The sequence below is a fragment of the Struthio camelus genome, chromosome 1 (genome assembly GCF_040807025.1).
Source record: "Struthio camelus isolate bStrCam1 chromosome 1, bStrCam1.hap1, whole genome shotgun sequence".
In the NCBI taxonomy this organism is placed as follows: Eukaryota; Metazoa; Chordata; class Aves; order Struthioniformes; family Struthionidae; genus Struthio; species Struthio camelus.
The window spans coordinates 182,457,386-182,484,346 of record NC_090942.1 but is presented as its reverse complement, the minus strand read 5'-3'; the positions used below and the strand labels follow the sequence as shown (position 1 = coordinate 182,484,346).

The following is a 26,961-nucleotide window of genomic DNA, read 5'->3' as shown; positions in this document are numbered from 1 at the left end:
TCCTTTCTGGATGGCAAATGATGACTTGTAGGCACCCCTGTGGTGTTGTTTTGGAGAACTGCATAATAGTGGGTGAGATTTTCAAAAGTACTCAGCTGAGGCCTAAGTATGATTTCACTGAAGTCAACGGGAAAACTCCTACTGACTGCTATTGTTGTTTTTTAATACTTACTGCTGCAATTAGAAGACTAAAAATTGAATAGCAAAGGACCAGACAAAGATCTCTAGCTTTTGTATGCAATAGTAAACAAAAATGCAGATATTATTTGAAATAAATATTAAGTGAATAAATTCAAAACTTGAAAATAAAAATAAAAATCCATCTTCTAATATTTTAAATAATTAGCAGTTTAAATATACACAAATACATATAAATGTATCACATCTGCAAATAAAGATGGAGAGCTAAGCTTAATGATCCCGTTACTGACCACACGGAAGCAGCCACAGGTAATCTTCAGTCTGCCGTAGAGTGACTTACTGAGGGAACCCCACACTCAGTCCAAATCGTTCTAACACTGGTTCTGAACAGTTCTGAACACTGGTTCCACTCTGTCACCTTCCTGAAGAGAAGTACATATTCCGCTTCACAGGAAAGACGTGTATCTGTTGTTGTTTCTTTTTATTGCCTTTTGTAACCAACTAGCTTAAGTAGCTTGTGAGCGTACCACCATACATACACATGTTTACTTGACATACATAACTAGATGAGCCCAGATATTTTGAGACTTACAGGAAAAGAAAAAAAAAGTGTAAAATACAAAATGGATAAGAAGATAGATAACAATGAGGAAAAAAGAAAAAAAAAAGTAGCTCCAAGCTCTAGCAGAGGCAAAAACTACAGGTAGATTGTATATAGGCATTTCTGAAAAAGAGATAGTAATGGGATAATAAGAAAGAAACCTAATAACGTGATTGGAATGACAATGCAGGGATCTCTGAGTACAGTTAAAAGCTGCTGTGTAGTCACGTGGAAAAAATAAAGAGGAAATAATATCAGAATATTGTGCTTGAGAATATAACACACACATATTTTTAGCATTTTTAACACCATCCCCCACAATGATAAGAATGGTGTCCTCATTACTATTTGTAATGTCCCTGTTAAGAAGAGGCAGTATTAGACATATTAATGCATTTGGTTCTCCTTTAATTTATGATTCTCTTCTCACTTTAATGAGATCTGCTCTACAGCCCATAAAATAATTGTTATGGTAAACTGACTTTTTAAAATTAGCTACACACCAGTTGGTCCAGAAACCTATTCCTCTGGACTATTCATGCACAAAATACCTTTGTGTGAAGCTCTTTCCAAATGTGTAATGACTGGAGTAAGTCCAGAAGTTTGCCTGCAGAGTCTCTCTGCATGATTGCCACTGTAAGCATTCTTACAGTTTCTTTTCGCAGCAAAGTTACAGTCAGAGTCACTGCAACGTAGAAATGCTGACGCTGCTCTCGGCCTAACAATGAAAGCCATGGTGCTGTTTCACATGAAGTTAAATCAGTTTCCCAATTAAAAAAGATGTTCTAAATTCTACATTCTACACTGTTATGTTACAACCTTTTGTTACAAAATCCTTAAAAGAAATCTTAAAAGGTGGTGGAGGGGAATAAAAAACAAAAAAAACCCTACATTCTCTGGTTTCCTCTGCAATATCATTATGTTATTTCAGTATGATAAAGCCCTGCTGTTTGTCCCCCAAACCATGAGTCCCACTGAGATAGTATAACTATCTCAGTGATTTCCTGCTGGCAGTGTCAGTTTAGGTCACAGACATTGTTTACCAACAATACTTTCTAATCAGCCCTAGGGTAAAAAAGCATTTTCTGTTCCTAGAAAATAGCACATCAGGGAAAAAAAAAAAAAAAAAAACCCTAAGGCATCATATTTTAGTGGCTAGATAAAACACAGATAGTGAAGAGAGTTTAATGATCAAGGTATGCCAATGGTTAAACATCATATGCATATATGTGTATACCATATATATACATATAAAAATAAAAGCATGTGTATACAGTTCTGTTGTCATTTGTCGACATATGAATGTTTCTCTCTGTGAGAGATGAAACAAAAGCATATTGGACAGCTGGTTTTACATCCCAGTGGAGGAGACAGAAATCACTTTCCGCTGTGGCTCACAGTTTTCTTACTTCACCTCTCACAATGAATTCTGTAGAACAAGGACGCTGCAGACAAACAGGGAACTAATCTGGTAGAGACCTCAACAATCTTCTTAAAGAGCATTTTGACTTTACTGCCAAACAGCTCTACTGTCTTTTCCTTTCCCAGCAGGGGAATTTTAAGACAGGAGTTGTGATTGAACAAGGCACAAAGAGTTGGAATGGCTTGCCTGTTTACTAACAATTCCAGAGCTTAAGGAACTGCAGGATTCTTAGCCAAACAGGAATCTAGAGTTGTTAGCACTTTTTCCCTTATTTCTTCTGTAATAAAGATAAGTAGCATACATTTGAATTGAATGAGTCTTAATCCTCTGTTAAAACCCACTTAGAAAAGAATCAAACCAAATACCTGTATCCTTCAGCTATACCCTAAATGGCAGGGCTCAGACCGTAGCTCACAGGACTGGTTCAGAATTTTATGATATGACTATAGAATGTAAAATGGATCAGCAGTTTCTGCACCTGGAAGCGGATAGAGAAATTGAAGTCTTTGCACCCAAGTGCAAATATGCAGGCAGTTCTGTTGTCTCTAACGCAGCCAAAAAAGTGCATTAAACATCAGAATATAGAACTGTAGTACATTTCATACTTTGCATGGCATCTAGCATCTCATATTATATCTATATGTCTACATAGGCCAAACAGTAAGGAGCGAGAAAGACATCTAAGCTGCTAAATTTCTGACTATTTTTCTGGGAAAGTACTCTGCCAAAAGACAGCTTTTAGCCTTGATGACAATTCACGAAAGATGGCTGGATGGGTCAATTAAGATGAGGAGGCCTAGAAATGAAAGTTGTCTTATGACAGATACTAAATGATCAGGCAAAGAAGGAATAAACTTTGCCTATGCCCACATCAGCAAGCAATGAGGACCAATGGGAGCAGATATGTAGAGTGACACTGCTGGTCGTGAACTCCCAGTGTCCACACTATACGCATCAAAGGCAGTTTCTTGGGACCGACTAATCTGATTATTGGACTGAATGTCCATTAAAGGTGAGAGTGCTTTACGTATACTTTTTCTATAGCAAAGCTTCCGATTAAATTTCATTTGAAAGGTACTTAGTCTATGGACTCCAACCCGACTCCATGAGGTGAACCTAAGAACAGTAAATGGGGATAATCAGGAGATTTGTAATCAGAAATGTATTTCTTTTTCAAACTGCAGTGCTAATGCACCCACACATACTATTCCCACTTCAGATTGTTGACCTTAAAATATGAGATGTAGATAAAGACTTCTGATCTGGTATCCCAGTCTTTTTGAAAATGGCAAATAAATCTATTAGAACATTTCTCTTGTTACGACACATTACTGCTACCATTACTATCACGCTGTCTAGGGAGCTGCAGAAGATGGTGCAAGTAACACAAGCGGAATTTGCACCTTTCTTATTTATGGACTTTTGGATTTTCCTGGCTGCTATAGATGAGTGTTTCTGGGATACACCAGTTTGCAGAATTGGCCCCAAATAATACTTGGAGATGGGGATAGGTCTGAAGACATTCTGACCACTGCAGCAACATAATCCACAGGAAAGAAAATGTTTCATAGCTTTCTTGAACTGTAAACAGCCTATTTAGCTATGATATTTCCTAAATTGCACTCTTTCTATGCTAAAAGTTTATTAGCATTATGCATTTTCTATCAGTCAATGCAAGTAATAATCACCCTAAAACAAGCAAACAAACAAACAAACAAGCACTTGCTTCTTATTTCTAGAAGTAATGGAAGTTTTCTGTGATTCTCTCAAAAATAATAATGTGTTTATATCATAGTAAAAATACACTACTATTTATTTATTCGATTATATGTTTTTTATTTCTGTGAATCTGCTTCTCTCCAAAGGAACAGAAAGTTAAAATCAAAGCAAAAGGCTTTTCAGAGGTGAAAGGGTTAAATAAATTTGGAACCATTTGGAAATGCTCTCCCAGTAGGATGAAGATTAACAAACTACCACAGCAAAAGCCCTAGAGGAACCTTCAATTCATAGGATATATGCAGCAAACAGAAAAAAAGAAAAAGACATTATAAGATTACCCAAATTGACAATAAACATAAACATGTAGCACTCTTATCCAACAAGACACAAATCACATCACTAAACCTCTAGAAACCCCACACATGCTGGTAATCTATCATCGTACCTTAAAAACTGCCTTAAAAATAAAACTCAAATGAGTCAGGTTTATATATATATAGGTGTATGTGTATGTGTATGTGTATATATTTATACATTTTATATATATAAATAAATAAAATCATCTTCTGGCTATGAAAGAATTGGCAAAGTGACTCAATGAGACATTTTAAATTTTTCTCCTTTGAATTAACTCAGCATCAAAAGTAGTTTAACAGTAAATAAAAATGGTATGCAGTATCTGCCTTCTCTCTGAAAATCTCAGTGTCAAATTGTTATGATGGGAAGAAAAGCCCATCCTCAATCCACTCACAAAATCTGTTGAGATATGTGATACATATTAAAAACTCAACTGTAAGTAAACATAATTTAAACTCATTAAACCTCAGGATGATCCTCCCTCACTGTTTGAACCTATGTGTACTTAGCATAAAACTAGCTGGTCCATCAGATCAGCACTATTGAATAGTCAGTCAGTTTAGTTCAGCATGTGCTGTCTCTTGCTCCATATATCTCCCACAGGGGATATAGGAAAAAGTCTTATGCGAAAAACAGATGCCAATCTGTGAAGGACTAGGCTTCGTTAATTCCTATCCCACAAAATAACTGTTTCATTTTCCAAGGTGGCATTTTTTCTCAATTTCTAGAGCAAATATTATTGAACTTGATGTGTGAATTTTGTAATTAGTTTTAAAGTACGCACAATCTGTTGAGTTTTAATGTAATATTAACAAGGCAATTAGAAACATAAAGGAATAGGAATGTGTGACGTGGCTGATTTAATAGGACTACCGCAACTATGACTTTTGAACAATTACACTGTATTTTAACTGTAAAAAGCCTTGCTCTAAAACAGAAGCTTGGAAAATAGCACTTACAGAATTTTCAAGAGCAGAGTCAATCATAATGCCCCGAAGGAGTATCAGCTAGACCTTTGCTTATGTCTACACAGACATACCATTAAGTGATTAAGCTCTGGCTTTTTCTTGGTGTAGATCAAGCATTGCAAATGTTTTTGTTAAACCCACATAGACGGCCTGTGACATTCTGCTGTTAACAGTGCAGTTCACCTCTAGCATAGTGTATCTGTACTGTAAATTTCTGACAAATCCTCTGAGGATATTTTAAAACTAGAAATGAACAAGTATATGCAGAGGATTTTAAAATTAATAAATCCTTAGGGGGGGGGAAAGGACTTGTTGCCTACTTATGGGAGGGTTTCAATTCATTTGCAATAGTTGCATTTGGAAGTCCTTTCACTAACTGTTAGTTCTGGTCCCGGGAGGATGGAGGGAAAAGTGAGGGAAATGTTATTCACAAGCACTTTCATTCACTACCTTTGACAAACAGACTCACCACTGTACAATAGTAATATTTAGTAAAAACTAGGATGCAGAGGACAGAACTTAATTTTGTGTGTGTACCCACACTATTTTAAAGGATTGAAGCCTGAAAACCAATGTGCTCTCTGCTGGAGTAATCATTTAATGATTTATTTTATTTATTTTTAAGAAACTTTTCATTTCTTCTTTTCTTCTATCAACTCACTTCAGTTTTGTAGACAGTACCAAGTCAAGTGTTTCCAACAAAACCAGCAAAATAGTAAAGACAAACTAGTGTTCAAGATTTTCAAGACCCCTGTTCACACAGAACTTTCTGTGTGTAATGGAAAGAAAATTGACATGAGATGAGGATTAAAGGCTGTTGATTATAACATGCTATTTAGGAGATAAAAACCTCAGAGAGGGAAAAAATGATCCACTGTCAGACTGGAAATAGGCTTATTTTGGCCATTAACAGCACTAGTGTTATTTAATAATCTGGACAAGATGGTAAACAATCTGATGGCCAGATCTGAGGGATGCATGCAAGTTGTTTAGGCTGTGGCATTGTCACATTCAGTGGCAGAATTGTAAGCAATATATTACCTTATTGAAGAACTGGCTGAGTCTGAAAAAAAACAGTACAAATCTAACTGACCCTGTAACTAGTTAAGCACGCTTATTAGACTGCATTGAGTTGTACATCTATACTCTCAGAGAAGGCTACAAAAGACAAGAACTTCAATAGGATCTAATAAATTTAAACAAATCAGGAGGAGATTCAGTGAACAGAAGATTAACTATGTTATAGGCAACATGCATCACAAGGAATGAGTTGAATTACTCATATCTATTTCTAGGTTCTAAAGTAGCTGTAGTCACTGAGGCTAAACACCTGGGAAGCTCAGTGGAAACATATGTTCAGTTTGTAATTTAGAAATTAAAAATAGATTTTAAATGGAATAAAAAATATTACAAAAAGGTACTGTAACAGCAGTATGTAATTTAATAGTGTCATCACCTAGGACACAGCTCTAATTACTTCATGTCATATAGGTTACAACCAGGAAAAAAAAAAAAAAAAAGTCAGAGAGAGACAACACAACAACCCAGAAGAAATTTTCCGTATGAGAAATTTTCAAGTCTTGCATAGTTTGAAATAGACCTGAAGAAAAAGGTACACTCTAAACCATATCACAGACTGTGATACTGAAGTTCACTGCAGAAGTAACTTCTCTTCATTCATCTGGCTGGCAGAGGGCTTATTACATCTGCAACCTTAAAGTCAGAATAGCGACAATGAAATAAGGATTTGTGGAGTCTTTCCCATGCATTCTTAAGGAGCTATTGGTGGTTACCCTTCCCTTGAAGGCAAGGGAATGGAAGGCAGGCAGCCATTCACATGGCACATTCCCTGTAAGGTAAAAGTTTTCACTGCAGACAAAGCAGAGATGGAAAACCTGTTGACTTAACAAGTGTAGGAGTTTAGGGGATTTTTTTTTGTTTTCTTTGGCTTTTTTTTTCTGTTTTTTTCCTGAATGATTTAAACATGTGAGATAAGCCCTGTGAAAACATTTATTATATATAATTAGATGTCCTCTGTCTGTGTCAGCCTACTTGTCTATCTATAGGCTCAAATTCGTAAGACATGTAACCCTCTGCTGCTTGCTGTGGTCGAAGTGTGGCGCTTACATGAGACACATCAGTTTATAACACTGGAAAAGCTACACAAATGCACTATACGTATATTAAGTACTGACTTGTAACAGCTATGTGAAGTAGGCAAGTGGTATACCTCCCAGTTTATACACTGGAAACCAGGTTAAAAAGTAAGAAAACAATAATATTCCCTTCCCTCATTCTTCTACTCTCTCTCTCTCTATATATACGTTTGTTTTCCTTTTCTAAAAAGCCCAATAAAAAACACAGCTTTTTTGTACTGCAGCATGAAGTTTAGGACGTAGGTTACTTTGAGATCAAACAGCAGCTCAATGTTAAATGGTAGATCACATTAAGAATATACAAAGCAGCAGTGTTCTCCAGTTTGCTGAATGCTTTGAAGACATGGACTAGTGACGACATATATGACTCCTAGACAAATGTCATCTGCGCCATCTGTGGACCATATTGTGCATCAGATGGTAGGATAAAATTTGCAATAGGAAAGTTTCAGAGCACAGCTATGTTCCAGGGACTGTAGCCATGATTATCACAGAACAGCTGCACTGGGCTGGTCACACATCTAGAATAGAAGACACCAGCATCCTGTAGCACCTGGTGTGCCATGGACTAGAAGAAGGAGCATGCAGCCAGGACAAACAGATGAAACACTTCAAGGGTACACTGAAATATAACTTAAAGCAGTAAAAAAATCAATGTTAATAGCTAAGAACTACTGATAGCAGATAGGTGGGACTGGTCTACAGCAGCTCAGGTTAAAGATACTTAATTGAATCTATATTTACTAGCAGGAGCATGCATTGTCTTGCTTGCCTGCTGTTAGGGACCAAGGTCTCCTGTTCAGAGGTCACTGTTGTTCCTTTCTGGCCTATGCATTTGATTTCCTCACAGAATAGCAGAAATGGAGGCTAGTACTGCTGGATCTGGTTCCCCTCCCGAGTCAGAACGCAAACTTGAACCTGGGGACTCAGAGGCATTCCTGGTATAGGTAATGTTGTTCATCTGAGCAGAAATATCATGCTCATAGTAAAGCAAGGAGACAGCAATGAAAACATCAGCAGCTCCAGCTGATGGAAATTTATAACTACGCATGTAGCAAGTGAGAAAAGATAGCCCAATAATGCACTATTTTTCTGTCCTTTTAGCCTCCTTATATTCCAGTATAATACCATGAGAGGCATTATCTTCAGCACCAAAGGACAACGCAACAACAACAATTTGGTAAATTTCAGAGAATGCAATTCAGAATGTAATTTCAGAGAAACTTTTGTGAAAAGCACCCAGCAGACACTACCTCTCTTTTAAGTTGATACGAAACTCAACCTTAAGAGCCTGCACTAATTGCAGTTGAAGTAACAGAAGTTAAGTACATAGAGAGAAATTTCAAAGCCTAACTTTAGGTAATAAGACTCGTCTCAAATGATATTTTTAAATAAACAGCCCAATTGATTATGCAATTGATTATGCAAAATTATTTTGTTTTATAAATGATAATAGAAAAGGCCTAACTAACTTCAATGGATTCGAGATCAAGCTTTCAATTTCTCTGAATTCCTGGAATAAATTGCATTTTTATGTATGCCTTCAACTGCAACTTCGACTTTCAGATTTACAATAAAACTCTTAAATCTCGCAACAAAATGTTTCTGTGTCATGTTAATAATAGTCAAGTCAAATTAGTCAATACAGTGATGAATGTATTGTGTCTTTTTACTGTATATAAGTATAATTTTTTACTTACTGGCTTTGAAATTTTCACTGTAAAATGCATTATCAGAAGTTGATTAACATATAGGGAAATCATCATTCCCATCCATGACTAAATGAAAAAAATAAAAAGAAAAAATCTATCTTATTTTTCTTTCTAAATAATGGTCAGAATAGGTGTGACTCTTTTGACTAAAAGTTGATATCATGCAGGATTATAGATGACCTGGTGCTCGTCCGAGCTATAACAACTTTCCCACTTTCACATGCACACATTCAAAAAAAAGCATAAAATCTATACCCAGAAGGCATCTGCAGTCAGACATCCAGTCTTTAAAAATATCAACACTGCCTTTCTTAAAACTGCAGTTCGGTCATCCTACACACAATTAACATCCCACTTTTAGATGCGTTCACAATACACTTTCACTGACAACATGCCGTTATTTTAGTTTTGCCTGAACCGTGAGTATACCAATCAAGAATGTCCAAAATCCAGCTTTTGAGGAGAAAACCATGTTCTCATGTTAATAAGTCTGCAACCATGCATGCTTACTCTGATATTTGGAAATAATGATATTGTAAGGGCCATAACAAGCAGAACATGATTTTCGTGAGAAGTGGAGTTGATTGTTGTAGAACAGGTGCAGAGTATATTAGATGGAGACTGTTTACAAATAATGGAAGACTTTAATGGGGATTCTAGTTGAGTCTAGGAACACATGGCTAATATGATCAGTTAGGCAGGACTTTTGTGTGGATCTAGGATCAGACAAAGAAAAGTTTGGACAAGGAAGTGAGGAGGTGTTGCTGATGGACTAGGGAGAGAAGGCAAGTAAAAGTTTAGAGAGGTTAGAAAAGTGGTGACTGAGACAAATTAGGGTGCCATCTCCCTGGCCAGAGTTTGAGCTGTGCTGCATTCGGGACATTCTTGCCTCCTCAGACTCCAGTGAAGCTCAGGAGGTTTTGGGTCTATATTGAAGTCAAAAATGCTTCTGTAAATGAAAGTCTTCCTGCATGTCACCACCTCCTTTCAAACTTCGGATTAGCACTACCATGGTGCTACTTGGCACTACCTGGCAAATAGTACCTTTCAGAAAAAGGCTATATTGCTGAGTCACCAAGCAGCTTCCCAGGGTACTAGGGAAGAACTTCACTTACAACACATACACAACGGTACATCTGCTCCATGGATTTGATGGCCCAGAAGTGGACTGCACATTCCTTTTTCTTTGGAGTTATTTTCAGCATGGCATGGAGGAAGGCAGATAACAGCTGCATCAATATTTGCAAGATCTAGCTCTTCTGCTTCACGCATAATGTCTTCACGGAGAAACATGAACAATCAAGTATAACGTTTTTCTATTCTATCCCCCTTTTCTCTTTTCCTTTTTTTACAGACAATTAGACTCACTCTGCTCAACCCCGGCTTCTTGCTCCTCTCTGGAATCCTCAGACTTGGAGAAAGCAGCTGTTGTGCACAGTTATCTACAAGTATACACCCTGTGACACCCTTGTAAAGTAGGATTTTTCCCCTGAAAACAGAAGTACTGCCTGTGCTGACATAAGTCCTGTCTTGAAGCAGGTCAATGCCATCTTTGGAGCATATTTTGATGTGCAAAACTTGGAACCCATATACAGTCTGGGGTGCCTGAGGGTCTAACAGAGGAAAAGGAGTAGCCAACAAGATGGCAGAGATTCAGAGAGAAGGAGGTCCTGTGGGATCAGGAAGGCTATGATTTGCTAAACTGTGTCACTCACCCCGAATATCTTAGGAGACTGTGCAGTAGAGTAGAGATAGACAGTGACAGTGAGACACTATACAAGAATACTGGAATCTATTTCATGCAGCCAGAAGGCTTAAACAGTACCAGAATAAGACTGGGAAAAGCCAGCAGGTCACATCAAAAGAAAAAAGAAAAATGTGCTTAATTCACATATCAGCAGAAATTAAAGGTGGAAAAGAAATGAATTTCACATCTGAAGAGATCTCTCAGGTTAATCTCCCCCCGCCCCCAATTCTTTAAGGTTCTCATCATCTCAATTAGTTTTCACTGCTGTGCTCACCCTGGCCTTCTGACGATTACTGAAGGACTATCTCAGGATATCTACAGGTTAATTCCCTACAGTAACAGAAGTGGACTCCTCAATAGCAGTGGGAGTGTAAGGACATTCCTTTGGCACAGGTATGTTGGTGTTCAAGGACAGACGAGAAGAAGTCAGAGGGTGGGTCCTCTCACATGTGGCACTTTACTACACTACAGCCATTTGCAATAGGAGCTCATTCATGCAACAAGTAGCATGTTCTATGCTTACCATCTTGGGACTAATATAACATAATATCTTTAGGTGGTGCTAAAGAAAGTTATAGCTAGTACGTGCCTCTCATATCACCTATACTTGATCCTAGACAGGGCTAAAAATCAGGTGAGGACTGTGTCACTCAGTTCTTAGTGCTCAAACTGATCCCGAGAACACACATTCACCGGATGGCAAGATAGCACATTCCCTTTCCTTGAGTAGTGGCTCAAGGATGACTGTGTCCCTGAGGTCTTCGGAGTCTGTTCATAAATTATGAAAGTGGGTCCATCCTATGAAAAAGCAGCCTACTCTTTCTCCTTTTTCTAGCCCATGGTAATTTGAGGAAGACAAGAGGGGTTCCTCTTAGTTCAACAAAGGGTTTTAGTGGTAAAATTCGGTGGAGTATACAATCTGAGAAGGATAGTACAGAAAAATCCAAGGCAGCCTAGAGGGCATTTCCCTTAGAAAGGACAGAAAAATGCTGCAACAGGAGGAGTCTGAAGCATATACGAACTCCTGCAAGAAGCACAAATATTTAAGCTGCTGGTCTGCCTGTCATTTCCTGGAACAAGTGTTTGATCCTACAGCACTGCTACTGTAGTCCTGTAGACTGACACTGACATCATCTCCTGAGAGTGTTCTCTAGGGACAGCTGCTGAATGGTCTTGCTTTCCTCATATATGTGGATGGGGAGTGGCAGATCATCTGATCAGATTGTAAACTTCAGTTGTTTTTTAAACTACAAAGAAATGTTTAAGGCACGACCAATTAATTAAACCGCTTATCCCAGGAACATACAATCCTCCAGTTTATAAAGGATAGGACAACATTGTCCAGAAAGAAGAAAATACTTGGACAGGAAAACTATCTTCTGTAGTGTGCATCTTCTCTGTTTCATTTTGTTTTGTTTTTCCCTTTTTGAAGGCCTTCATTCACCAGTGGCAAGAGTCTGGACTCTTTAGACTAATGCAGGTCATTACAAAAGATAACAGCCGCTCCCAGGACCAGTATGAGCTTCCAGTCCTCTCAGCTCGCCCTGCAATTACTGGCTAGCATGAAACAGCTATTGCTAGCAGCACCCTAGTCTCTATAACGTGCAAAATCCATTCTTCCATTTCTCCTTCCCCTAAGGAAATCTTGCCTTTGCTCAGAAGCCCTACAATACTGATTACCACAGCAAATGCTACACAGTCCGTCTCTACCATGCTCTTTCTCTGGGACAAACAAAATACAGCATCCCACGATCAAGTATCATATTCTTGATATGAACCATATGATCATATTCTTGATATGAACCACAATCAGAACCATACTCTTGGTTCTGTTGCACAGGTGGCTTCTGCTTTTCTACAAGGCCACTGCCCTTTCCTGTAATAAAAGCCATAATAAAAGGCACAATGAAAGGAAAAATAGCCCTTCAAAAGCAGAGGCGCTTCATGCTGTTATCTGGCTCCACTTCCTTACCATTGCATCTATCTGGTGGTGCTTGAGCAACATAAGACAGTTCTTAGCAGTCAGCAGTGGATATCTTGTTCATACATAGATGTCTTACTGTCACATGTCCTCATTCAAAATAAATTGTTCACATTCACTGCTTAAGCTTATTGTACTAGTCACATCTTCCTTCCCATAGCTTTTATCCCTGTGGGAAACCCAACCAGTGCTGGACCCTATCTCTAGTGCATAGAGTTTGAGAAGGGGTTGTTTGGCTGGCACTTTCATAGGAAACCTCTAAATCTGTTTTCTAAATCTTTTTTTTTTTTTTTGGGCGGGGGGGGAGGGTGTGAGGGAGTGTACAGATCAGGGAAGTAGCAGGGCAAAGACAGAAGCAGCTGCGTAGACTGTGATTTTAAATCACTTGCAGAATGTCAAGTATTTGTTTTTTAGGCCAAGAACTGTGAGAGTTTCAGGCAGGTATGAGCATCTCAGGCCACTCTCCTCACTCTTACCCAGTTCTCAGTTTGTACTGACTTGTACCTTTACTGGAAATGCCCTTCCTTCATGCCCTACATGATATTTTAACAGGAGGGGGATAGCCATATCACTCCAGCTGAGGCACTGGACCCTTGCTGGATGGAGGAGTTAGATATCTGCTCAGAGGCAGATAAATTGCTATTAGAAAAAAATATCTGCTTGAAGAGGAAATCTATTTCATAGAATGACAGAATTACAGAATGGCTGAGGTTGGAAGGGACCTCTGAAGATCATCTAGTCCAACCTCCCTGCTCAAGCAGGGTCCTCTACAGCACATTGCACAGGATCATGTCCAGATGGGTTTTGAATATCTCCAGGGAAGGAGACTCCACAAACTCTCTGGGTAGCCTGTGTCAGTGCTCTGTCACCCTCACAGGAAAGAGGTTTTTCCTCAGATTCAGACGGAACTGCCTCTGTTTCAGTTTGTGCCCATTGCCTCTTGTCCTGTTGCTGCAGACCATTGAGAAGAGTCTGGTCTCATCCTCTTGACACCCTCCCTTCAGATACTTGTACACATTGATCAGATCGCCTCTCAGTCTTCTCTTCTCCCGGCTGAACAGGCCCAGCTCCCTCAGCCTTTCCTCGTAAGAGAGATGCTCCAGTCCCCTCAGCATCTTGGTAGCCCTCCGCTGGACTCTCTCCAGTAGGGCCATGTCTCTCTTGTCCTGGGGAGCCCAGAACTGGACACAGCACTCCAGGTGAGGCCTCCCCAGGGCTGAGGAGAGGGGCAGCATCACCTCCCTCCACCTGCTGGCAACACTCTTCCCAATGCACCCCAGCATACCCGTGGCCTTCTTGGCCACAAGGGCACACTGCTGGCTCATGTTTAACTGGTTGTCCACCAGCACTCCCAGGTTCTTCTCTGCAGAGCTGCTTTCTAGCAGGTCAGCCTCCAACTTGCCCTGGTGCATGGGGTTATTCCTGCCTAGGTGCAGGACCCCGCTCTTGCCTTTATTGAACTTCATGAGGTTCCCCTCTGCTCATCTCTCCAGCCTGTCCAGGTCAAATCAGTTGCACACAATAAATCTCTTCAGAAAGCATGCAGTACAGTTGTCAAGTTTTAGTGTTAGGAAGTATGAAGTGAACATTTTTTTCTAATTTGTCCTTCAGTAGCACTAGTTATTGACTGGTGGTTATTAAGAAGAAAACTGGAGGATGAGGAAGCATATACATGGTATCCTCAACCAAGGGGGAGAAAGGGTGAAATATGAACAACTGTGGCTTCAAATCAGAAGGTGAGATTCAGACAGATTAATTTTGTTGCCCAAAAAGTAAGTATCTGACCCTAGTGAAGCAACATGGGTCAGCTAAATCAAATGATTGGACCTTAGGGAGTCACTGGAAGCCAATACAGAAAGTGCTTATCTTCCGCTGGGGATTTGCATGCAGCCGCTAATACGAACAGTAGACATAGGGTTATGACTTAGCTCTTGCCATTCTCCACCTCTTAGGAAGAGATTAAGATATCTGTATCCACTGCAATGCAGGCTCTGGTGTCCTGTCTTGAGAATAAGAATTTAGCTGAGTATAGCCAGTAAACACATTGCTAGAAGTCGGGCATTCCTCTAAGTCTACGAGCAGCTTGTTTGCGATAGATGTGCGAGGAAGTTATGAACATGTGCAAAGCCTAATCTTCCAGGACTGAAAGTGCATTAAAGCAGACGAGGGAGGTGAAAAATTAATTTTAGTGCCCCTGGGATGAGGCAGTGCTGACATACAGTTGGGTGCTGTCTGGTAGATCTTCAACTACATGCTATAATTTAAGCAGTCTGAATCTTTCCAAGTTAAGATCGTTGTTCCCCTTTAGTCCACTATTTAAAGTAATTGTCTGCCACATAGCAGGATTACTTGGGGGCATATGAGTTTAAGGATTTTACCATGTCTCTGACTGACACATCCTTTCATCCTTATTTGGTGTAATGACCGCTGACATGAAAACTGCTACTTGAGCTAATCCATCTCCCACTGAAATCAAAGGGAGTTTTTAATGCAGGGACCTCTGCAGAATAGAGACACCTTAAAGAAAAAGGAAATATAGCTTTACAAAATATTAGAAATTCCTCTCCAGACAGAATTGCTAACTATTTATTCTGATCAAATAGCAGCGCCACAACATCAGGATCTGATCAGCTGCTGTCTATCACACAAACACACACACAAAAACGTGGCAAATGGAAGAGAAGGGCAATGATTTCAGAATAGCCTCTCTGTGTCCATGGCCCATTGTCATGTTTATTGTAGCATAATCACAATGCCATAAACATTCAAAATACAAAAAAAAACACTGCCACAAATGGCAGTTTTAGATACTCAGTAGATTCAGCAACCAGCCAGTCCATAGTAAAGCCAGCCAGACTATTGCAAATTAGTCAGAAAACAATATTTTGATAGCTGTGTATCCTGAAAAATGCAAGTTAACTCTCTTTTTTGTTTGCTTTGTTTTCATTTTTTAAAGCTCCTTTTGGTTAATTTATTGGTTCAAATACCCAAAAGCATCAATGGGTGTTAAATAGAATTTCTGTAATTTTGGAAACGTGCAGACTGAAACCTCATTAAATCAGTAGTATCCCTTTTGAAATCATCCATGTCTACTCCCAATGCTAATGTAGTTGAGTTGGTAATTATGCAATTGTTCAGGACCAAAGAATTACAGAGTCTGTGACTGCAAGCTTATTATAAACAGTAATCACGCATTTGATATTCTAAAAATGCAGAAAAACTCAATTTCTTTGTACTTCCCACACAAGAACTTCTCATATATTAACTCAATGCATATTTGTGTAGAATTATTGCCTGTAAGTTTATTGAGTATAGCCTTCACTGCAGTAATTGAACTATATATAGTAGGGCATCCAAAGAAAACACAATATTAGCAATATACTTCCCTGCAGTTACATGTTTTGCAAAGAAATAAATATCTACAAAGTCTTTCCCTTTTGTGCACGCATGCGCGTGTGTGTATGTGTTTGTGTGCATTTGTTTTTTGTTTCTGTTTTTACCACAGGGTGAACATATTATCTTCAATTTCTCCTTCACCATTGTTCTGCCTATAGGTTTTTAGGTTTTCAATATTTGTGATTAGACATGGTAAAGTATCCAGACACAGCTCTTAACTGCAAAGTTTGGAATAGGTTCTGCGCTCTGATTCTCCATAAGGCAGTGTGCCAGCTTGTCGAGACTTGGGATGAAAGATTTCTCTGGAGGTCTTCGAACACAGCTACCTATATCCATTGACTATTCAGCGACTGTAAGGCAGTTTTAAAAGGCTGCATCACTATGTACCTAAAACCAAGGAGCCAAAGACCTGCCTAAGATTGCATTTCCCCTAAATCCACGTAACCTGAAGTGCCTCAACTTTCAAATAGCTTTCAGGAGAGCATAGCTGTTTGCAATTTCTTTTAAGCTGCCTCATAAAGAAGGAAACTAACAGTATGTTGCTAAATCGCAGTCAGCATCAGTAAGTATGTAGTTCTGGCTGAATGAATAGACAGTTGTACATTTTGCTTTCGTAACATGGTACAGGTTTCCTGTGTGAATAAAACTATTGTATTTATGTGGCTGCCTCCTTTTCTTTTTCGTTTTGCTCTTGGGGGCTTAGCACCACATGGTGGGCAGTAATTATTCATGATCTTTATCAATAATGTAGAAGCAACTTCCTATTGAAGACAGTTTAAGTGTCCTAGAAGTACTAGATCATGCATTAAAAGCACAGGCCTACACCATTCCCTGTGGTAAATAATACTCCTAAAACAATTTCTAAAAATAATCAAAAGTACCTAAACTATAAACAGGATTCAAACTTTCTCCTCTCTCTCCAAAGAGAAGAAAATATAAAATTGTGCATTATAAGAAATACAAAGTAGTTACCTATAAGCCTGAAAAATACGCTTTAAAGAACTTCTTTAAGCACTACTAAGAAGCACATATTGTTTGTTACAGAGTGACTTGCAAGAGAAATAATAATAATATTGCTATCAATAAGATACTGGAATTTTGTTTGTATGTGACTAAAGTTATTTGATCTTGCATTGAATTAATGTAAATATCAGATGAAAGCAAGAATATCTGCATAACCCAGATTTCTTGTGCAACATTGCAAATGAAAATAAATTCACTGATCGTTTTATAGCATTAAGGATATATTCTCAACAACTTTGTCCTTTTTTGGGATAGAAGTGTCTGAACTGTTCATCAGGAACATATTCCTTCGTGTGTTGTCTTCCCTTCCCCCCTCCGCCCCGCAAATTGGTGACAGATCATGATTTTTACTGTATTTCTTATTTATTTGGGCCTGTGAGTTATTTAAAAGCTACCTATATCTAATGCTTTTATAAGCAATTGACATTCAAATCAGTGCTCACTTACCCAAATTACATGACATTGTTTCTGGTCTTTATATACATATGATAGGCAGAAAAGTAATGTCTCAAAAAAATTAGACTTTCTCAGAAAGAATGGGAAGAATACCAAACCTAAGAAATTCAGCAGAAGAATGGCACAGGCTTACCACCACTCAGGGTTCACCTTTTCCATGAGAAAGCAGTATTAAATGTAGCTATGTGCTGTGTGGACACAGACCTATTCCACACAGACCTGTGTAGAAAGGACCTGGGTCCTTTCTTCAGTGTTGCAGGGATACCAGGACTTAAGGCACATTTTTAAGGACTTTCGTACTCATTTTCCTCATCGAATTCAAACTTACTCGTTGATCTGCTCCTGTAATTTACTTCTTCCCTAACCCAGGCTGCTTGCTGCTTTCTTCTTTCCCCTCCCCTATTCATCCTTCACTCTCTCCTATTCTCCATTATGAAAACAATGAGACTGACAGACTTCTTTTCTATTAGCGCCTATACGACAGCTCGTCAAAAATGTACAGATAGCTGCAGGACCACATAGATCCCACCTTCACTCCCTAGCTGGAAAGTAATGTAAAAGAATGCCTCTCTATAGCCTAAAGAGGAATTGGTACAGTAAACATAATACAGGAACAGATTTAGCTCAGTGTTGAAATCTTTGAGGCGTACAGGTGGGTTTTCAAGCAACGTGAGAAAATATAAATTACAGGAGGGAGCCTTAGGAGATGGCTGGTGGAAATAGTGGCCATCTGGCACCCCTAAAAAGGAATCAAGGGATGTAAAAGAATTGTCCAATTTGATGAGCAGTAGGAACTTGCAACTGCCTCAAGATCAGCCTACCATTTTAGGGTACTGTGGCACTTACCTCTCCAGAAAACATCCAAGGGTGGGTTTGGGAGGGGAAGTGGAATAAAAAGCAATATGATATACTGTAGTGAGTGAAAAGAAGGCAGAAGATGAATTTCTTTGAAAGAAATACACATTTAAATGTTAGTGAAATTCTGGCCTTTTGAGGTAAACAAGTACATTCCCGTTGACTTTGATGTAACTGAGATTTCCAGTTTTATCAATAAGAAATGTTCAAGCTCCTCAAAGAAGCGAGCATTGTAGCTGATAATCTATGCAATATAAAGACGGAAACTGCCCGTGAAACATGAAAATATAGCCTCTAGCATACCACATCACTGACTCAGCTTCAACTAAATCAGCTATTCTAAATATTATCCTCTGATTACTGAGTCTTCCCCCTCCCCATCTGAGGCTTAGCTTATCTTTTCTTAAGAAATGAAGAAAGTATGTTCACTTGTGATAGCTACAGTAAACAAACCCAAAGTATTGTATTTATTTTACAGCTGATTCAAAGTACAGATCTCATCCTAATTTCACTTGTGAATAAGGGCAAACAATCATTTAAAAGCCACTGGGGCATTTAGAGTTACATGAAGAAATGTTAACTCAGCTTTACTTTAAATTTGAACTATATACAAGGCAAGAGTAAACACATAGACACATTCTTAAAACTCAGATCACTAATAAATATTGTTATAGGCATATATTTAGACAAGAAAAGAAACAGTTATGATTCCCGTACAGTACTTACCCATTTTAACATTATCACATGGTTGTACAAACAGGATTATAACAAGCAAAAGAAAGCACTTTATTTAATGAATAAATAATCAAAAGCATTGGTGAGAGTAGTCTTAAGAATATGCTGCTTCATACAGTTTAAAGTACATCAAACAACAAAATTCATATTCCCAAAATTCCATTAAATAATACTGAGTAATTATGTGATAGATAATATTTAAGTATATATATATAATCTATATATATATATGTATATATAATCATATCATTATGAGTAATTAAGGTATCTATTTACATGCCATGCAATATTAGACTGTGCTGCAATACCTAGGCACAACAGGTTGAAATAAAAACGTCTGTGGTCAAAAAAGAGTAACGTTTAGAGTGAGGGACATTACTTTCCATTAGTTCTTTCTTGTCATGATATACAATGAGAATTTGAGATCCTTTCTGGTAGTTAAAGACATATGTTTACTATCGGACAGTCAGGTAGCAGTATAATCTTACAGCTGTAGGTAGAGCCATGAGGTGTTGCAGTCGGAGAAAGCATTCATGCTTCAAAACTTAACATGTGCCATGCATGTCTGTGATATTCTTCTCACTGTGGACCCAGTTCTGTGAAATGCTGGGCTTCTCCCACAAAAGGATGATTACTGCTGTGTTCTAGGGAAATTAAGGGCACTCCATGTCTCAAAAGAGCTGCACAGTATTTTGCAGGATGAGGAAGCATATCAGCACATAAATTCTATTAGTCTCCAGTGAAGTAATGTGTCTATGTCAAAAAAGGAATGAGCTTCCAATTTTGCATTTAGTAGCGTTAATTACAGTTTACAAACAAACTACATTGTGTTTAAAAACCTGGAGATTACAAATTTGCTTCTTCTCAAGCATTTGTTGGTCCACTGGTTACGAAAGGATTTGCTACTTATGCTTGCTACTAATTACGGACCAGATCATGATCATTTGCCTGGTAAGAGGTTCAGTGAAGCCTGAATGATCAAAATCTGGTCCTTTATGTCATGATCTTCCTATGCGCAACTAATTGCAAGCAAAGACTAAGATGGTCTGTCATATGAAACACAGTTTATAATATAAGCAGCAGTATTATATAGGATATTATATTTCAGAGAAACGAAATGAGAAGAATAAACCAATCTACTCAAACAAAAGGGTGTGAAAAAGGGTATCTGCTCATTTCACAATTAGGTATCTACCAGTGAGAGTTTTTTGGAAGAGGAGGAAAAGTCAGAGATAGTTTTCGATTATGGGATAATTATATCTGATGGACGTGTCCACTAAGATGATCAGTAGCAAAAGTTAATAAAACTAATATTAAAATTCACTTAGGTCCTAACTGCTCATGACATATTGAATTGATTCACAATGAGTGATATTGTATCATGTTGTCCATTGACTAAAAGTAGTGCACTGTTCTAAAATTGGTTTCCATTTTCAAGTTTTTCATCACTCCAAAAGGACTGCAAGAATATAGATTAAAGAAAGCTGAGATATTGGAACAAAAAACAATTCTTCCAAAGAAGTATATTAAACAAAAGATAATTGACTGTTTAGAGGCTGTGAGTACTTAGTTACTTTCACTGTCTGTGTCTGCGCATGCAAGCATGTGTGTCTGTACACAACTCTCCTGGCTTATCTTATATTATGGCAGGGACACATGCCATAAGAAAATTTTGTTTAAGCAGCTGAATCGTAAAAATATTTTGTGGTCACAAGGAATCAGTCTTATCACAGACTACTTGTTCTTCTATCCAAATTGCATACGGTTTTACTGCAGTGCTCTCATGCCAGTAGGAATACTTTTGTAACCTACTTTTGAGGTATTAGACCGCGCTGCCTAAGGCCTATTAGACCCTACCCCTCATGCCTTTGTCATGTCATGTCATATTCCATGACAACCTACTGCCATGTCCCATGATTTTCGCTATGTCCATCTCTTTCTTAAAACCTCTTTCTTCAAAATATCCCAAGACTAAATTTCTGATCTCTGTCTGTGATCCTCTTTTCCCTTTTCTTTGTCAGCTATATTAATCTTTATTGCTCCTTTGCTTTCCTCTAGCACAGATGTATTTCCTGCCTTTATATTGTTTTCTGTATTTCCTGCCTTTACGTTTCCTGAGTTCGTCCATTAGACTTCAGTCTACTCCATGTTCAAGTCCATATGATTCTTTCTTATCACGACTCGTATTAATAACTTGCAAAAAGATAATTGTCGCACTGAATGAATATCATTTTCTTCCTACATACTTGTTAACATCAATGAATATTTCTGCAATCTCCTTGATTCTGCTCCGTGTATCTCCTTGTCTACCTTCAGGCAGTTCCTTGGGAAAGAGGTCCTGATCGTTCTACCTTCAGTAAGTGCTTGTGATAGCATAGGATTAAGCAGAACTAAATAGCTATATCTATGCATGCTTTCAATCTTCTGTTTGGACAAAGGGCTTTCGTCAATGAGAGTAAAAATAAATGAGTATTGAAGTAACCTTTTGTTTACCCTGTTAGCAGTCCTTTCAAATGTGTACATTAAAATATTGCACCCAGTCTTTATAGCTGAAGAAAATAGGCTAGAATTGGCATGAGAGAGGCATCCATATTTAGCCAGGCCAGACTGCAAATAATTATACGTAATACCATGTAATGCCATGTAAACCTAATAAATGTGAATAATCACTAAGGTTCGGCTGCCTTCTCATTTCTGAAGTGCATTTTTTTAAGCCCCTTTTCTGGCATACCATTGAATTCCTGTCAGGATTTAACCTTTTTTTTTTTTTGATGTGTGTTTTACACAGCAGTACTAGTATTACTGATTGAGCCAACCAAATGGTTTGAAATTAATGGGTACTTACTAAATGTAGTTCAGGGCCAAATCCAGATTCGACTGAAACCTCTACAAAACATTCCTTTGGCTTTAACGGGATTAAGACATAGTCCTCAGTGGTACAGCTATTTGCTTGCTTCTTTCTTTCTTCTGCTTTTTTTTTTTTTTTCAATTGCAATAAACATTTAATATTGGGTAAGGCCATAAGGGTGCAAAATTACACAAAAATCATTTTTGCAAAATGAAATGAGAAAAATGTTCACCTGCCAGAAATTCAAATCATATTAGTTTGTGCTCTTCTTGCACAGGTTGCACAAAGTACAGAAGTAGTGAACAGAATATGGTTCTTTTTCTGTAGCGATAGCCACATCATTGTGAATTCTTATTTACAAAGAAAGAACTTTCTGTTCCTGATAGGAGAACTTTTAAATATATTCTATTTTAAAAGGCACTTATAATTAAAAATCGTTGGTGCTATTTAGGTTCACAAATAATTATTGTATTTCTATTTCTTGATATAGAACTCTGTGCACCTCTTCTTTGAAACTCAGCATTTATTGTTATTTCTTTTTCAAGGTTGCTAGGTTTTTTAATTATTTATTTATTTATTTTTTACTGTGCTGCAACAAAGGTGGTTACATAGCCATACAATTTTCTTGTAAGCAAACATATGTCATATTTTGATATGACTATGGTTTATTCTACTCTGAACAGAAAGACTGAAGTGTGGTAAATGCTGGCTTTTCTATAAGCTACCACTGGACTACTACAGAGTCATGCAAGGATACTTATTACTTGTGTTTTAAGTATGTCTAACAAATCTGAGCCAGATTCTGCCATCTTTGTGCTAGGTAAGTAACACTTTACTCAGTTCAAAGGACTCCTTTTGAATAAATTCCTACTTACTATAAGAATGACAGAATATAGCGCTCAGGATTTATCAATTGTATATTCCATTCTTATACACATCTATGTGAACCAAATGGACCATGATATGCTTAGAAAAAATAACCGGAAATTCAGAATGAAACAAGCAAACAAACAAACCAACAACAACAGAAAGAAAGAGAGAAATTAACAGGAATAAAGTCCCTTAGGCATCTGCCCAAGAACTAACACAACACAATCAGGAATTCAGAACATTTATTGCAAGAGCTGAATAACTAAATAACGTTGAACTGGCAAAGCAGTAACAAGGATAACTGGTTAGATATTTATTCTGTCAAAGTCATCAAACACCCCTCACAAACTGACATAAGTACTGCAATAAGCAATGCACCCCTAACCCATTTTATGCCTTTTATACTGTGGCGGAAAAAGAAAAAGGAAAAAAAAAAAGTGTACTGCTATATACAAAAGAATAAAAAAAGAGAAAAAAAAGTCTAGTGTTTTTCGTAAGAGCAAAATCACCTTCAGATTAAATAATTTTGTTGTTTTAAGACTGATGTTTCACTGTGGCATAAGATAACTTTTGCTTTTTTTTTTCTGTAAGGACTTTTTTTGCATGCTATTTATTTGTGTAAATCATCTGTCATGCCTTAACAAAAACCATCTAAGAATGTTTGGATTTGGATTTGCTTTACGTGCAACTTAGATCTTATAAACATTAGGAGTCACTCTGCTGATTCCACTTAGGTAACATGATTCTGGTACCTGCCAGGCATTGACCAACTATGATAACAAACAGTTAAACAGCAATAATTAGAGATTTAACCCTTTAGCTCCCCCACCTAGCCTACCAGGAGAATGCTCTGTTACATCATGAAGGCACAACACATTAAATATTCTGTGGCTATGGTCTAAAAACACTTGTGTTACTACAACATTAACGCAGATGAAGATCAACACAAATGCTGCTTTTTCAGCAATACAAACTGTCTTAAGTATAGACACACACTTGCCCAATTGGAAAAAAAATGATTACCATATTTGCTTCTGTAGAATTTCCTCCATACATTCCAGCTAGGATCAATGTTAGCTACTGCTCATTAAACGGGAGACTTCAGCTAATTCGATCAAAGATTCCAAATTAAGTGTTCCCTCTCATCCACTGCCACCACCACAAAATTAAATATTCTTCTTTTGTTTTGCAGTTTCCCTGCTTTATGAAACAGAATGGAAGTTAAAACAAAGTTGCTAACATTTTAAGCCCTTACATAAGTCCTTTCATTGCTTAATATTTGAGGGAAGAAAAGGAAAAAAAAAAAAAAAAGTCTACCTGAATGCCAGCATCATTTACTACTACAAAGAAAGAAAAGCCTTTTTTTTTTTTTTTCTCCTTTCCTAGCCAACGTTCCCTCCCACTCCATCTCCCCCTTTTTCCTTTATAAGAAAAGTGTTTTGAGTTCCTTGGAACATTGTGTGTCAGACAGACTACTAACACAGAAACACCATCACTGAAAAGAAAAGCAAAACAACAGGAAGCAAATGAAAGAAAGGAAAAAGCAACTGTGAAACACAGAAATATGCTACAGTATCTCTTCAAGTGAACGTTATAAGTACACAAAATTTGTAAGTAATAATTGTTTCTATTTACAAGTATTTGAACACTGATTGACTTACAAGTGTCCACTAACATTGTTAATAGCACAATAGGTTTAATATTTATAGTTTCAGTTGTTTTGTTTGCAATATGATGTCAAGTATAACGGTCCCAGCATAGATCAATGACAACAAAAGCACAATTCTCTAACTGAATATGCTTCCAACTATTGTAATCCACTGAAATTTCTTGCTCTCTCACTCTCCAAATGCATCTTCTATTGTTCATAGCAGCAGTCCAGGGTCAAAATACAAACAAACAAAAAAAAGGATATTTGCAAACTGGAGAGATCTCTGCAGAGTTTAATTACGTCTATTTAACAAAACCACACAACTAATAGAAACACGCTTTCATGTTCCAGGACATCATACCTTCCACAGAGCTAACCTAAGGATATGCATATCTCTGCTAGGTAAAGCATAGTTCTAGAGGTCTACCCAGTACATAAAGCTCTCTCACACACACAGTATTAGCAAGTCTAAGTAGGCTAAAGTCACTGGTCCAAAGTAACCGTTTCTTATAGCTGGTGCTCCTTTGGACTCTCAACAGCTCCTGAGGCCTGTTTATAAGACTTCAAGTTGGCCAAAGGAATGTCAGTCATGTGATTGCCAGTGTTGAAATGGCCCTCACTGGAACCATACTGCTTTCGGTCACTGAACTGGTTTCTGTTGCTATCTTCTTTCCAGGTTCTTGTCAATGTGTGTCCATTAACTAGTTTTTCCTTCTTAACCCATTCTTTCTGAGGTGCAAAGGTGGAGAGAGGAGACTTTGGCTGTTGGTATGGACCCAAGCTGGGAGGCATCCAACAGTTATCTGAGTGACCCAAAACCAGGCATTCTTGAGTACACATCTCTGTAGCTTCAGCTAATCCTCTTGGCCCAAGAGGCCCATCTATAGAAGAAAAAAAGAAAAAAAAAAAAAAAAAAACAGAGAAAGAAGAAAGAGGGAGAGAAAAAAAAAGTTAGATTGTCATATTGATACTAAATTTGTAAATACTCTTCATGTTTGTTAAGACTGAGAAAAATAACAAAGATTCTGTGACAAAATATTGTATTCTCTTTCAAAAAACATTTATGCTAATGATAAGACCTAGGCGCATTTTCCTGTTACAGAGTGGGTTGCTTTGTAGGCCATATACTGTCCTCTGTACATATTGTCTCTGCATATACACTGCTTACATACTTTCCAAAAGATGAAAAGACAGTTCAGTTAGTCCTACGTTATCGCCTCAAATCGTACTATGAATAAGTTTAACTCTCTTTTTCAGCTCTAAGAAAATAGAGCTAGGTAGTTGAAAAATGTCAGAGGAAGTAAGTATACCCTTGCAGATGCTGAATGAGATGGGCAAGAAGTATGTATAGTCTGGATGTATTCTGTTCTGCTTTCATCTTAGTTTACACTCATAAAGCCTTGATGAACTACCAGCCTACCTCAATATGAGAAACATTTATACTATCTGAAAATGTATTTGCCCAAATAAATTCTCAGAACGTTGGTTTCTACTACTTTATAAATTCTGATTAGTGTGAAGTGACCCAACAAGTAGGAGAGAAGTTAATCTGTGCTGTATTTAGCATGAAATTCACGAAACGCTTCAGAGTGTTGCAACATGAAACAGTAAAAACTGTAATTCTTCCAGCCATTACCACACATCTTAGAAAACTGCCATGCAACTATAAAAATGAAGAGATAATTTTTTTAAAAAGAAGGCGGCTCTCATAAATTTTGTGCTTGATAAAAACTATTTTCGTAATGCTTTGAAAGTCAGCAATATAAGACCACATGAGACAAAAATGAAGTTTGCTGATGTATTGTGCATATTAAAGATCCACATCATTTTTCACACACTACTGAGGACACAGCTGGCCAGCTGCAGGCATCTTGCGATCAAGTCAGCTCAGCAGACAGGTCACCCATGTCTTCAGCAACACTAAATTCCTCTCAGTCTTATTGTATTTCTAAATGACTTAACTTGCTTATCTGATCAGACTGGATTTATTAGGAAGGACAAGCCAACAAAAAGGTGGATAAATCATGTTGTGTGTCCTTGTTAGATATTTCTCAATATCTGAGATATGCTTTGTTATGATTCTTTTCTAAATTTACTGAGATTTTGAGAGGCCTTTTCTTGACTTCAGAGCAAATCAACTGAGTATTGCTGTAGACATTCAAAGAGTTAAGGAGACATTTTTCCTTGATTAAACCACCCAGTGAAAGGAAGAAAATTATAGATTGATTTCTGAGAAATAAGTTTAGCATATAGGCATGAATAGTGAAATTATGAAGCATCCTAAAAAGTAATATTAATCAGAAGAAAAATGTCAGTGGAGGG

General features: G+C 37.7%; 1 protein-coding gene across 5 annotated transcripts in view; it reads right to left on the bottom strand.

Annotated features, from left to right (window-relative positions):
- Positions 1–15,512: 15,512 nt before the first annotated feature.
- The window catches only part of PCDH9 (protocadherin 9), a 693,331-nt gene continuing 681,882 nt past the window's right edge, over positions 15,513–26,961 (bottom strand). For all 5 annotated transcript variants that reach the window (XM_068929679.1, XM_009680557.2, XM_009680555.2 and 2 more), the window contains one exon: positions 15,513–25,520. In XM_068929679.1, coding sequence (XP_068785780.1) covers positions 25,147–25,520 — 374 coding nt within the window. In that variant the 3' untranslated portion in view covers positions 15,513–25,146. The remainder of the gene's footprint in view (positions 25,521–26,961) is intronic.